The sequence below is a fragment of the Eulemur rufifrons genome, chromosome 2 (assembly GCF_041146395.1).
Source record: "Eulemur rufifrons isolate Redbay chromosome 2, OSU_ERuf_1, whole genome shotgun sequence".
Classification (NCBI taxonomy): Eukaryota; Metazoa; Chordata; class Mammalia; order Primates; family Lemuridae; genus Eulemur; species Eulemur rufifrons.
This window is the reverse complement of record NC_090984.1, coordinates 32389423-32404075: the sequence shown is the minus strand read 5'-3', so window position 1 is coordinate 32404075 and position 14653 is coordinate 32389423. Positions and strand designations below refer to the sequence as shown.

Genomic DNA, 14653 nt, shown 5'->3' with positions numbered 1-14653 from the left:
CAGGAGATCGGCTAGTGGGAAAAAAAATCAGCACAAGGGTGCTCAGACCTTTCTCAAAGATACCAGAAAGCCCAGGTGAAGATAAATCCATTCTCAACCTAGCATCTGCTACACAGTCCAGGAAGATAATTGCTAAGAGCTAGTGGGGGACCCAGCCAGTAACCTTTCCAAGTGGAGGGGAAAGAACATTGTACTAAAGGAGGAGAAGATAGATTCAGACTGAGAGGCAGCAGCTAATACCTTCATGAGATTCTTAGTTTCTATATATGTTAAACCTTTTTTCCAGTGCTCTCTTCTTAAGAGTGCCTCTTAGGAAAATGCCACTGTGTTTACATTGGTATGTGCGTGACTAAGTGTCACAAACTGTGAATGCTAGCTGAGGGACATGGGGAGGGCGTATGATTAACAACCCACAACCGTAAACGGGGCAGGAATTTGCTATAGCTATGCATGCATCTGCCCGCCGTGGATCAGGAGTGGACATTTAATGATATGGATGTTTACTGTGTGTATTTCTCCTCTTAACCATGCACATTGTCCTCTGGCTGAACTCTGGCACTTGGGAAACTCATTTTGAATGGATATATTCATTCAACAAACGTTGGTTTTTGTGCTAGAGAAATATTAAGTGGAATCAAACACAATCTGTGCCCTGGAGGAGATCACAGGCTGGGAGGAGTAAGTTAACTGGGGTTTGTTCTCCTTAGTGCAGGCTGGCTTCTCCCACACAGTAGTCCATTAGAAATGGATCACCTCCATTAGAAATACAGATTCCCGGGCCCCACCCCAGACCTACTGAAACAGATCTGCCTCTTTAACCATGTCATCGTGTGATTCTGCAACAAGGGCTGTCAGTGCAGCCTGTTCAGTAAAAACATCTTCTGAAGTTCCTTGCTGTCGCTTGATGCCAGTAGTTATAAAGAAATACAGGCCAGGTATGGTGGGGTGCGTCTGTAGTCCCAGCACTTTGGGAGGCTGAGGCAGGAGGATCGCTTGAGCCGCAGGAGTTTGAGGTTGCAGTGAGCTGTCCGCTGCACTCTAGCCCCAGCAATGGAGCAAAATCTTATCTCAAAAAAAAAAAAAAAAAAAGGAAAAACAAAAGAAATATAAATAGCCACATGCATAGGATTAGTCATAATCTTTAAAAGATTATTTTAACAGCTCTTTACATAATCCAATTGTTGAGGGGGAAAAAAACTTAAGGAGTGAGGATATCACGTCCTCAGTCTTCCATAAACCACAGGGACAGAGCTGACTGACCTTAGGTTGGGAAAATAACTCAGCTCAAGAGGACCTTAAGAGACCGAGCAAGTCGGCATCAGTGGTGAGGAGATGGGAACGAGAGCTCTGTGAGAGGGGGCCGCCACAGCCCCCACTCCCAGCCGTGGTCCTTAGTCTCCTGAACCCCCCCAGGGGATTGTTCTGTTAGCAAGCACTGCATTTTAATTGTGATCCTTCTGTCTAGGAGAGTCTTTGGAAGACCAAGCCCAGCCTCTCCTTTCTGCAGTGTGGTTAAGTGTGTGTCCTCTCTCCCTTTTCCCAGGGCCTCACCAGCCACCCCCAGGTCCCATTCTGCATGCCGGCGGGAGCTGGGGCTGACGGGCACACAGTCTGGGGAACTTGGGCCTGGAGAGGGCCCATTTTGTCTTAGGCTAGAAGTTGCATGACATGAGGGGAAACATTAAGTATTGATATCTGCTCTCAGCAGGAGAGATGGGGCAGGCGTTTCATCTTAATGATGAAGCTGGCATGCAGAAGGACAAGGCTCCGGCAGACAGAAGGCGGGTCTCATTATGGTCCTCTGCCCAGCTGTAGCATCTAAAAATCCACCCTCTGTCCCTGCTGCCATCCCAGTTGGCTTTATTAAGCCTTTCTCGGGGAACTCTCTAGTATTTTCTAATCAGTGCAAATGTCTCCCAGAGATTAGGCTTTCTGCTGTGTCTTTTTTAAAGCATAGAGATGTTACGGAAAGAAAAAAAAAAAAAAACATCAAAAAGCATTACAACAATTGCCATTACCAGAAAGATTTGTGGGTGTCAAAAATATTTCCAAGTTGAATATCTATTTCAAATACGTGTCTTGCAAATAAATAAGTAAAACCCCAGGGCAACAGCAGATGTGGGAGAGGCCCTTCAAGTCAGTTGTAATGAGATGATTCTGTCAGATCTACCCATGCTAAGACTTAGCACCTAATGTTAAGGAAATTCTATTTTTGCAAATCTTAAAAATTTGGAAAATCAGAAATCTGTCCGAGTATTCTGCACTGTAAAGTGAACTCAGGCTTGGAACCTGTAGTGTAGCAGAGGCCACCTGAGGCAAGGGTCTAGGAGACCTGGGCCACAGTGGGCTTCCGTTTCCCCTCTGCAGAATGAGGGGTGGGGGGCTCCCTTTGGGTTCAGAAATTCTGGATTTCCCTAGGCCTTTATCTGTGATGTACTTGACTTTCTTTTGCAGAATAAGTTTCCAGAAAAGCTCTTAATCTCAAAATCGTTAAAATACATGCACATACACACATACATATATACACATATGTGTGTGTGTGTGTATCTCAGAGCCTAATGTAATTTATTTTGTGCCTGTGTATAAGAGTACCTTTTATGCCAGAGTGTCTTATAATAACTTGTTTTTGTACTTCACTAACCAAATTCTATACTCCACCAATCCAAAATGAATCCAGTGAAACTGAATTCATTTCTGTCCTGAATACTCTTAGAGTAAGACTTGGTCAGAAATAAGAAAAAACCCACAAGTTCTGTCTCAGAACTTCTGAATCGCTGTCATTGTTCTTCAGATCCACTAGACATGCATGGAAATTTCATTTTGCTATAATAATAGGGTAACTCATAGTATAAAATGAGATTGGCATCTCTCATGGTTCAAGATGTGGCCATTAAGAATAGGGATCTGGAGAAGAATCATGTGCATCCTGTCTGCATCCATCCGTCTTTCACGGGGGACCATTAGCAAGCGGGCTCTGAACCTCTGGCATGAAGTTCTTCCTTACTGATGCCCTAAGGGGCAGCCTGGGCTAGTAAAGGTGCCTCATTTTGGAGTGAGAAAGATTTACAGTTAGGTTTGGGTTGAGCTGCTGCCACATGACCTTGGGCCCAACATTCCACCTCCCTGAGCCTGAGTTTTCTCACTGTAAAAATAAGGATAAAGACAATTTCAGTACAGGATTTTTTTCTGGGTTTGGTGAGAATTAAGTGAACGTATGTAGAAGTCCCTGACAAAATGCTTGCCACATAGTGGGCACTCTTAAAAACGTATTGCTGTTGCACAACATTGTGAATGTACTTAATGCCACTGAATTGTACGCTTAAAATTGGGTAAAAGGGTAAATTTTATGTTATATATGTTTTGCCGCATATACAAAGAAAAGTATTTCTATACCTGGCCATCATCTCTTAATGCCTGAAAGGTACCAGCCACATCTTCAACGTTCTGTGACCTAAGGGGACAGCTGATCCCGTTGACTTGGAGTCATGGAATATTAACACGGGGGCCATGGAGGCCTAACCTAACTACTCCAAACTGTGGTGCTCCATCCCACCCAGCTTGGTGCCACGATCTTCACACTTGCCCCACTTCCCCAAAGCTTCTCTTCAACTTCCTGAGTTTTTTGAGTAGCAAAGGATGAGGTGGTGATGACTTTTAATCAGAACCTTAATGGCCTGACATCTATGCAGCTGTGTCCAGTGCTCTTCCCAAGACGAAGCCATGCCTTGGGTGTGCGGGTGACTGAACAAGCTCCACCATGATGTCAGGTTGCCTTGATTATTTTTCCGCCCTTGGGTGATCTGTGGTTGGTATATAACTCAACCTGTGTTGAGCCTCAGAGATGGAAATGCTATTTTGCTTTGGTTTTTACCCAAGAACAATAACATTTTTCAAAACTAATAATCATCTTTCCTTTTTCCAACCCATTTTTGAGTCTTAAGCTCTGAAATTGTGTGCCGCGACCCACTCTTTTGATTTCAATTATTGATTATTTTGATTTTGGTTATTGACATTGCTGAAACCATTTGAGTATATTTTATGCAGAGTGAATTTGTATCTCTTTAAATATCCTATTCTAGAAAAGTAGTCTGTCTTAGAATTTCCTAATTTGAAATTTGTGTAGAATGTCAAGCTCACAGTTTTTTCCTTTTGGAGTTGAGGGTAGGGGTGGGGGCGGGTGGAAAGGCATCCTGACCGCTTAGGCCTACCCCAGGGTGGTTTGTCAACAGAAAGCAATAGGCAGGTGCAGAGCCAGGTGAGCAAGCAGTAGGCGGTTTGGCAGAAGGAGGCCTTTGTGAATATGAATTGCATGTGATGCTGTTTTCTTTTGGTTATAGCAAGCGGATGAGACCCTGGATTTTGAGGAACAGATTTTGGAAGCCGCTAAATCCATTGCTGCTGCCACAAGTGCCCTGGTCAAATCGGCCTCAGCAGCCCAGAGGGAGCTGGTGGCCCAAGGAAAGGTAGGTAAAGCCACTGGCCAAGACGCCGGATGCTCACATAGGGAGAGCCTTTGAGGGCCAAGGAAAAGAGGTGCCAGCCTTTGGCCTGACCCAGGAAACATGTGCTGTACCTTTCCTCCCTGAATTGCCAGTCTTTGCCCTGATCCGAAAACTCCGTTTGCTTCAACTTGCCCAGCAGAATGAAAGGTTTGGCTTCCAGGCCTCTCATCTGCTTCTTGTTAAGGCATCCCATTCCAGGCAGTGAGCCTGAACAAGACATGTATATTCCCACTGTACATTAGACTATTTAAAGATGTAAACTGTCTTGTTTTTCTGGTAGGCAGCTCTGTGAGCACCACAGTCAGAGACTTTATATTACCACTGTCCAACTCCAAATGGCCGTTTGCTGTTTGGGACTGTTGAGCTGAGTGCTCCCCAGCTTTGCAGCTAGCGCTTGCCTGAGCCCGCTGGTCAAAAGGCCAGTCTGGTTTTCAGTCTGAGATTTCTCTGCTCTGCTTCATCTCCAGTCACTCATTCCATCTGCATTAGCATAAAACCATAGTCATTTTTTAATGATTCAAAGGATTAATAGTACATTACTAATTCTGGATATGAAACAGTCTTCTGTCTTAAAACACTCCATGTGTCCCATTACTATGGTACAACATGGAACCGTCCTATCCACACTATGGCTTGCGGAGAGCCCCTCAGATGGAGAGGCACCACGGAAACCCATCAGGTTGTGGGTGTGGGGAAATGTGGTCACCATGATTATCAGTCACTTCTGTTTGATATTAGAAGGCCTTTGATATCAGTGCACAGAGAGATGGACATGATTGTGTCTTGAGAACTTGTAGTGCAGACTGGAAGTTTTGCTCGGCCAGTGGCTGTGCATCTTCCTTCAGAAAGCGTCCTGTGAGCTTAGCCAGGTCTTAGTCCAGTCCGCATACCTTCACTCCTCCTTTTAAACCATCCTATGGCATCTTACCCCATACTATGTCCATCTATCCACTTGGCACGCAAGCTGTCTTACGGTTCTCATCTTTACACTTCTAGATGAGCGTGCTGAGGAGGCCAGCAGAGTGCTGACCTCATCGTGTGTCCTCATCAAGTTCTTGTCAACTGATCAACGTGTAATGACCACAAATCCATCAATGAACAGAATATCCTACATACAAATGTCAATGTCAATATTTATAAAGGGTTGACTATGCGTCAGACACATTGCTAGATACTAGAGACTCTAACTTGGATATGGTAGCGTTCCTGCCTGTCTTCTAAGGGGCTTAAATGTTCAAGCATTCAAAACGTTGGTGAAGAGGTTCTGTTGGACATGGGTGAATTATAGGATCATATGCAGGACCTTGGAGTTTTACTTGCTGTTCGACAAGCCGTGATGTGGTGCCTGTAATTGTTGACAGGTCCTCAATTTCATACTCAGATTGAGATACTCATCTCTTACCTTCTCAGGCACCTCCTACAAGCATAGAGGTGTCTTGTCTCATAGCTTCCCCTCTGGATTTGGACAGAAAATGTTTCCCATGTTGCCATGACTTCTAAATCAAAACAGAGTCCCCCTTACTTCTAGCCTCTTTATTTCTCTTCTCACCCCTGACAAAATGGTCTGTATTTCCTGAAGACAAAAGTCTCTACTCGATTACAGGGAGGGAGATGGACCACCCTTTTTTAACATTATCTGCCAGAAACTCACAGCGTGGCTTTCAGGGTCAATAATCAGGAGAGATTTAAGATTCCCTTGGCTCTCAAGGGAGGAGGCCTAGGTGGCTCCCATGTTTGACGTGGGGAAAGGCCCCAAACTGTCATTCCTGAGCTGCTTCCCAGAAACACAGTACCTGGCAGCTACGTGGAGCTGTTCTGAGCACCTCTCATTCTGGCCCAGGTGGACACCAGCCAGCATGTGCCGTGCAGTGCTGGAGTGCCAGGGTCCCGCGTGAGAAAGGGTTGCTCCCTTCTCAGGACAGTGCTGTTGGTGGGAGTCACCAAGCGGCGCTGTGAGTCTGGTTCTGGGGCAAGGTAGAGCTGAGGGGCTGCGGGTCACCGCGGGTCACCTGGGCCTGCTGCCCTCATTGCAGATTTCCTCACTCCACTCTCCAGGTGGGCTCCATCCCTGCCAATGCTGCAGACGACGGACAGTGGTCACAGGGACTGATTTCTGCCGTGAGTCACCTTCTCCTTCCACCCCGTTTGCTTTTTTGATCCCCCAAGGGAGGTTTGGGCCTTAGGTCACTTCTCTGTTGACTGTCCCCAGGCCCGGATGGTGGCGGCTGCAACCAGCAGTCTCTGTGAGGCAGCCAATGCCTCCGTGCAGGGACATGCCAGTGAGGAGAAGCTCATCTCATCCGCCAAGCAGGTCGCCGCCTCCACAGCGCAGCTGCTTGTGGCCTGCAAGGTGAAGGCCGACCAGGACTCAGAGGCCATGAGGCGGCTACAGGTAATGGTCACTGATGCTGGTGGGAAAATACTCCTGTTGGAGCGGGTAAGTGTCACCAAAGGGCACAGCCTCACTTCCTTGGCATGACCCACCAGGCTTTCCATCAGCCACCTCTGTCCCACATTCCAGCTTCATCCTCTACCACGTGCGTCCGCGCATCCTCCACCTGCTGCCCCACCAAGCTGACGTTCGCCACGTGTACCTCTGGTCTCATGTGTCAAGGGCCCCACTCACCTAGAATGTCCCGGCGGCCCTCGTCCCCTCCAGCCCAACCTGGCAAACTCCTACCTGTAGTTTGTGACTCATCTGCAAAGTCTCCCTTTCTGGGACGCCCTCCCTGACTCCCAGGGCTTGGGCAGTCAGTCCCTCCTCTGTCCTGCGAGAGTTCCCGACCACACCACTCTTAGGGTTGCCGTCATGTGGAACCTCCGCCTTTATTTTTATGTCTGCCTGTGACAAGGCTGTGAGCTTCTTAGGTACAGGTGCCACATCTTCACCTGTGTGTGTCTCACACCTAACGTGGTGCCTGGTCCAGAGGAGGCCTCCGTCCGTGTTTGCTACAGAAGGGAAGGGAAGAACTAAGGAATTTATGTGGCACTGTTGCTAAGGTTTCCCAGAGCCCAAAGCTCATGTTACGAAGGTGACATCAAGTCCTTCCCCATGCATACACATTTTCCTGATTGTTTTAATTATGAAAATATTTTAAGCACAATGGAAGAAGTGTTTGAATGACTACATCGCATGGCCTCCACATCTTCACACATCAAATGTTATCATTATTTTTTGTTCCTGTTTTTATCTACGTACAAAATAATTTTGTCTAGTTATAACCATAGCAAGATACATTTTGCTTTCTTTTCGCTTAACATTTTGTCATACATATTTTTTCCTTGATGACAAGGTTTCATTAATTTCTCTCTGCAAAGCTAACTGGTCCATTATTCATGAGTCTCAGTTTTAATGATTGCATGATATTGTATCAACTGATTATGCCAGAATTTCCCTATACGTTGGACATTTTGTTTCTGATTTTCTAGAGTTCCATTATTATAAGTATTACAATGTAGATTGTTTATATTGCTAAAAATACATATTTATATTAAGTCATGAAGAAAATTATATATGGCAGAAATGTCTGGACAATTATGCCAAAACTCAATTGTGTCACCTCTGGGTTTGGGGGGGGGGCACTTCTGGGGAAAACATCCTGAATTAAGAGCCCTGGCTCTGCCATGTCTTAGGTACACAATCTTACATAAGTCACTCAAAACGTTTCAGGCCTAAGCAGCTTTATCTGTAAAATGGGAATAGAGATATCTTCAGTGACTCTTACGAGGGTCAAATAGGATAATAGATATGAAAGTGCCTTTTTAAGCCCTAAGGATTTACACAGGTACAACACAGCATCACTCTCGTTATCATTGTTACTGGATGGTTTAACTGGCCACCGCAGTGTCATGTCTGAGTCCCCTACAAATGACTCAGGCAGTCTTTGGGGCTGGACAGACCTATGTTCAAGTCTGAACTCTGTAACTTACTAGCTATAGGGTCTTAGGTCCTTAACCTCAGTTTTCACATCAGAAAAGTGGGCTAATGATTTCTGACCTCATAAACCCTTAGCAGAACAAGCACATGGTGACTGCTTGTCAAATACCAATTAGTTTCCCATTCCCTTCTTGTGCAAGCCCTCATAGTGCCCCTTGGTCACTTTAGAGAACCAACCAGATGGGCCAGTTAACTCTGAATAAGAACTCTCACCTTTCTGATGGCTAAACCTCAAGCATAAGCCCTTGAGTCTGAACAAGGAATATAAGAGGTTTAAAGAAGCCTTAACCACCGTTAGAAGAAAATTCTAAACCTCGGCTGGTAGAGAATAAATCCCTGGGGCCATGCTTCATGGGCATTAAGAATAAGCCAGTGTGGGTGGTAACCCTTAATGAAGATTTAGACTTCACATAGGAAAGCTTTTCTTCACTTGTCTCTTGCAGTTGCCCCATCCTAGAGCCTGCAGCCTAAAGCCTAGCTGTGACTCTGAGTATATCTGTAAAGGCCCCAGTTACTATGAGGCTCCCAGCCCTTCCACACCAGCTAGATGGTGTCTCCCTTATGCCCTTCGTTTCCTCAAAAAGTCTTCAGTGAGCACCAACTCTGAGTGGCTACCATGCCAGCCAGGTGCTGGGGGTGCCAAGATGCCAGTCCCTGCCCTCAGGTTCCTCACTGTTCAGGAGGGAGCACTGAGGGGGAGGGTGTGGGTAGGGCCAAGGCGGACAGGAGAAAGTGATGTCTGAGCTGAGTCCTCAAGCACCTGCTAAATTGGATGGGGGCAGGGAGAGGAGGTTTTCTAGACCAAGGAGGCAGACCTTGCGCATACTTCTGTTAACACACGTGTCACATTGCTGCAGTCATTTATTTACATTATTGTAATTCCCCTCAAAAGTGAGTGTTCCTTGGGGGCCAGTCTCACTCATCTGGGAATGACCAGTAGTTAGGTAGGTGCCAGTGTTGGTAGAATCGGGGGACAGATGGACAAACAGATGGTACTTGCTGGCTGGGGAGAACCTGTGTGTTACAGTTGAATGATAAATTCACTCAGGGTCCCCTGAACTGTACCTTCATGTCTGTTCTTGCCAGTCCCAAACGGCTGTTTCTAACGATAGAATGTGTGTTTTGTTCACTCTCCAGGCAGCAGGAAACGCTGTGAAAAGAGCCTCAGACAATCTTGTTCGGGCAGCCCAGAAGGCAGCATTTGGCAAAGCTGATGATGACGATGTCGTAGTGAAAACAAAGTTTGTGGGGGGCATTGCCCAGGTTTGTGATTAAATCCAGAACAGTGTTTACTCCCAAGATGGGCGTTGGGTTATGACAGAGACACACAATAACAGTGACTTAAGCAAAATGAAAGTTTATTTCTCCCTCATGTAGCAGTCTGGGTGTAAGCAGTCTAGGGGTGTCTCCTTCATGGCTAAGACCAGACTCCGTCTGCCTTATTATTCCACCATCCCTGAGATGTTGCCCTTGGCCACTTGGTCCAGGATGGCTCAGTAGCCACCTCAGCTTTCCATCCAGCAGGAAGAGGGAAAGGAGGGGAGGACCTGACCCTGGAGTTGCACGTGTCACTTCCTCTCATGTGCCATTGGTCAGCATTTAGTCACGTGGCCAACCTAGCTGCACAGGAGGCTGGGAAATGGAGTATTCATGCCTGAGTAGCATTTGCCTAGCTAAAAATCAAGGATTCTATTATGGAAAAGAAGAAAAACAAAAATCGGAGGATGGCAATATTATCATTTAAATAAAATGATGCATTTGGAACTACTGCCCACTCCAGACATTTGGCCCTGTGGAGAGAGTGAATGCTCACCCTCTCCCGGGACTTTCACAAGAGCAAGAGGGATTGTGACCTGTGCAGTGTTGCATTCTCATGCATGCCAGTGAGTGGGAAAGTTCAGGTAGTCAGGCTCGAAGTTTTCGATGTGTGTTGGTATAAATCCATTATACAGGACTGTCTCTCATCAGCACCAGGACACTGAGGTTACTCATTCTCCGGGCCTGCCTTAGCTCTCCCTGACCCCCTTCTTGTGTTTGGCTAATGGACTGGATGCATTTTTACCAGAATGTGTTTCTTAATACACTAATTCCATAAGAAGTTCCACAAAGAAGGGTCATACTGCGTTTAATACCCCCACCTTAGTAACTCCTTAGCCTAGAAAAGGCTCTGAAAAGGCCCGCAGGAAGGGAACTTACTTGGCTTTCTTGTAGTACACACTTACCCGTTTCACACAGTAGGTACTGGCTAGTATTGCTCACATCATGCCTTAGAAGCATGAAAGAGATAGATGAAGGCCACCTACTGGTTAAAGGCCCTAGGGTTAGCTTTAAGCACACCTGGTCCAGGTCGTCCTCCACTAGCTGGGTGGAAGTACACCCGCATCTCTCCGCTTCAGACTTCCTATTGGAATTCCTATTGGAAAAACAGGACTTTTAGCAGGGCATAATTCACAGGGTTGCCACGAAGGTGATGGGACAAACCACGTGAGGTGCTTACACCAGAGCCTGGGACATCGTAGGGGTGCAGTAGATGTTTGCTGTCAATCAGTGGCCAGAGTCCGATTGTTTTCTTGGGTCAGCTGGGTCATTAGTTTCAAAACCCAAACTATGACAACACAGCCTGGTCCCCAGAGCTAAAAATGCTGTTCCTGGGGCACCGCTGTGTCCCACTGTAGCAGGGGCTGTGGGTGCTCATGACACAGGCAGTGGGGGCGGGGTGGTTTCCTAGAAAGCGTTAGATCCATTCGGCTCGTTGCTTTCCTTCCAGATCATCGCCGCACAGGAAGAAATGCTAAAGAAAGAGCGAGAACTGGAAGAAGCGAGGAAAAAACTGGCTCAGATCCGCCAGCAGCAGTATAAATTCCTACCCACAGAGCTGAGGGAGGACGAGGGCTAAGGCCAGAGCCGCGATGGCGAGCCCCAGGGGACGGCTCTGCCTGAACTGGACAGACAGTGTTCCCGAGAGGCCGGGCACTGCCCCCGGGGTGAGCCGGAGCCCCGAGTGCCCGTCCTCACGTCTCTGTCCCGTGGCACCAGCTGCATGATGTGATGTCTCACGGTACAGTGTCTCACCCACAGCTCCTCCGCCGCCTCCCCTCATGCCTCGCCGTGTCTCAGGAGAGAGGGGCACCTGTTTCGTGGACTGTTACCAAAAAAGAGAAGTCAGTATTATGTCGTTCTCAGACACTTTTGCTTGTGTGGGTCCTTCTCTAGGCCTGCTCCTGGGCCACCTTGTGAAATCGTAAGAGGAAAAAAATAATGGAAGAAGTCGTTGATGTCACAGATCTTCATGGATATCCAGGAGAAGATGGAAGTTGGTGTCGGACATGGTTAATCAAAGCCGGAAACACAAACCCGTGTGGACTCTGGAAGGGTGGCCGGGGGCCTCCTTCCACGTCTGGAGCACTGGCCCACCCAGGGCGTGTGGAGTTCCTGCTCCTGTTTGCACGCTTCCCTGCCTCAGTGTGTAAGCTCCTTGTACAATCTAGACCCTTCTTGTATTCTGTGGCCCAGAAAAGCAAACGATTATTTTTTTTTTTTCCCCCCCTCCATAATCCAAAGGGCAGAGTTGTGGGAGGCCGTCAGGGCTTGGCGAGCAGGGGCTGTAATAAAATATGTGGGCTCCTCATTCTGCAGAAGCTGTTTCAGTTCATGGAGATTCATCCATCCAAACCCATGTCTCTCAGGTGACAGTCAGTGCAACACCCCCCTCGTGAGTGTTTGGGGCGGGGATTCAGCGGGAATAAAGAACTTCCTCGTGACTCCTCTTGAGGTCCCACAGTGGTCTCTCTGCTCTCAAAACGGTCAGAATTCGGGACTGGAAGGCATCCGTTTAAAAATCCGTCACCTGTCCTCCATCCCAAGATGACTAATAGCCCTAAAATCTAGATGCATCCTAAAATCAATGTGAACCTTTAACGAGATAGTTTTACTTACTGTCACGTAAGTGAAGACATTGGGTATTTGTCTTCTGGGTGCCACACTTCCAGGATTCCATACCTTTCCCCTCTTTCCTTTCCTCTTCTCGGATCCCTCTCCTGAAAAAGGGCATTTTAAGACCTTGAATTTACCTCTCTTCTGAGCCTTTACCCAAGACAGTACCTGAAAGATGAGTGGCTTGTGGGATAGATCCTAATACCAGGGGAGCAAGAGTCTTTGAAAAAATACATGAGGGGAAGAACAGAGTTAATGAAGGTACGTGGTTGTCCAAGCTGGTAACTGTTGAAGGCAGTCATCTTCCACCTCTCGGTAGTGGTCTGGCATCCCGTCTCACGTTTCATCCACTGGAGTTCCAAAATTCCACCCAGGGGGAAGGTCGGTGCCTTGACCCTCAAAAGATGTCACCTTTAGACCCTGCCCAGTGATCTTGCTTCAGCAGACCCTAGCCCATGACATGGTTTTAAAATATGTAATTAAACTTTTGACAGATTCCCATATTTATAAGATAATTGAAGTGCTGCACATATTAGAATTTTTTCCAGACCAGTAGAGAGTTAGAGGAAATACAGTGTAAATAAAAAGCAAGTGCAGAGAGTAGGTGTGGAGTTGGAGGTATGCAGGTACTGATTCTAAAGAGCAGGGCAGCTGTGGGAGGCCTGGCCTTTCCAGGAAAAACTAACTCCTGGCCCCCCTCTTGGAGTGGGGCTGATGTAACTCTTCATGCCTGCCCTGAGCTGGACGCAGAGGAGGGGGACAAGGTGCTTTCTGAGACTCCTAAGAATCAGACCCAACGGCTCAGAGTCAAGATGTGTTGGTGGTCCCGTGTAGCAGGACACTGGGGAGCCCCTCCATGGCCCAGCCTACCCCACCCTCTGTCTCTGCACTCGGTGCCCAGGCAGCTGCCCCTCTTCCCTCTGCCTGTCCCCTGCCACATCCCAGGAGCGAGGCAAGGGCAGGCAGTGTAGTTCTTCATTCCTGCCTCAGAATCATTTAAAACCTCTACTGCATTTGATACCAGAGAAACCTCCAGAGACAAACCAAACAGAAAGGCCTGTCCTTTATACCTTTAAAGAACAGGCATGGAAGAAAGTCTGTTTTTGTAGGACCTATATAAAGACCCTCCTGTCTGGAGTTTTCTGCCGCTAGGAGCTTTTGGGAACTAGATTTCCAGTTGTCACCTGGTGTAGGCCTGGATTTTCATCCGTCCCTTCCGTGTCCACCCTGCACGTGGGTATGTGAGTGGCCTCGTGGCCAGCCTGGTCTTGTCTCATCTCATAAAATGGTTAAAGGCTGTGCTTTGGGCGTTATTTAATAGGCACTGCTGCAGGCGTCCCTGCGTGGCATTGAGGAGGGCTTCTGGTTCTTCAGAGGGAAATAACGTAGGTGCAAGTTGCGTTTTGGACTTTCTAGGCATCTAACAAGAGGGTGGTTTCAAGGTAAAAATGGTCCCAGGGCTGGATCGTAGAAAGGTGTCTGTGTGTGGAGGGGAAGCAGGTATGTGGATGTGTGTCCCTTCTCGCCTCCCTCTGCCCTATAAGGAGAGCTAACACTGGGCTTTGAAACCTTGGACTGGTCTTTGTCCCCAGAAATTGCTGTTTCTGATGGTCAAAAAAAGAACTGAATTTCAGAACTGCCCAGTGATTGGAGAATTTGGATTTTGCTTGGTTCTGCCTTCCAAAAGTCTTTGGGTAAGAATGTTAAGGCCATGTTTGGTTAAACAAGCAGCCCTTGTTTAAACTCTGCCGGTGTCCATTCAGGTGTGGCTCTGGCAGTCTGTATAGGCAGGTACCTCGAGCCATGGTTGCTCCTCTGGTCGGTCATCAAGAGCCCGCCAGGTCGATCATAGGGGCAGCTGCCCAGCCTGCATCTGCGCTCGGGCCTTATGGAGTGAGCCGCCTGTGGCCTTGACAGCTTATACTTGTGTCATGGAAAAAACCCTTTTGAGCTTCTCATGGGTTGCTTTCTAGGTGTTTTATTGTGAGTTCAGACTTATTCCTAATTTATAAAAAAAAAAAAAAAAGAAAAGAAAAAAAATTATAACCCAGGCTGGACATGGTGGCTCATGCCTATAATCCTGGCACTTTGGGAGGCTTGCTTGAGGCCAGCACTTCAAGACCAGCCTGGGCAACATAGTGAAACCTCATCTCTACAAAAAATTAAAACATTAGCTGGGTGTGGTGGCACAAGCCTGTAGTTGCAGCTGCTCAGGAGGATCCCTTGAGCCCAGGAGTGTGAGGTTGCAGTGGGCTGTGATGAGGCCCCTGCACTCCAGCCT

The 14653-nt window shown here is 47.4% G+C and overlaps 1 protein-coding gene across 1 annotated transcript in view; it reads left to right on the top strand.

The window, feature by feature from the left end:
* The window catches only part of TLN2 (talin 2), a 394205-nt gene extending 381968 nt beyond the window's left edge, over positions 1–12237 (top strand). The window contains exons 55-59 of the mRNA XM_069483220.1: positions 4338–4463; positions 6558–6620; positions 6712–6894; positions 9577–9702; positions 11207–12237. Coding sequence (XP_069339321.1) covers positions 4338–4463; positions 6558–6620; positions 6712–6894; positions 9577–9702; positions 11207–11335 — 627 coding nt within the window. The 3' untranslated portion in view covers positions 11336–12237. The remainder of the gene's footprint in view (positions 1–4337; positions 4464–6557; positions 6621–6711; positions 6895–9576; positions 9703–11206) is intronic.
* The last annotated feature ends 2416 nt before the right edge of the window (positions 12238–14653 follow it).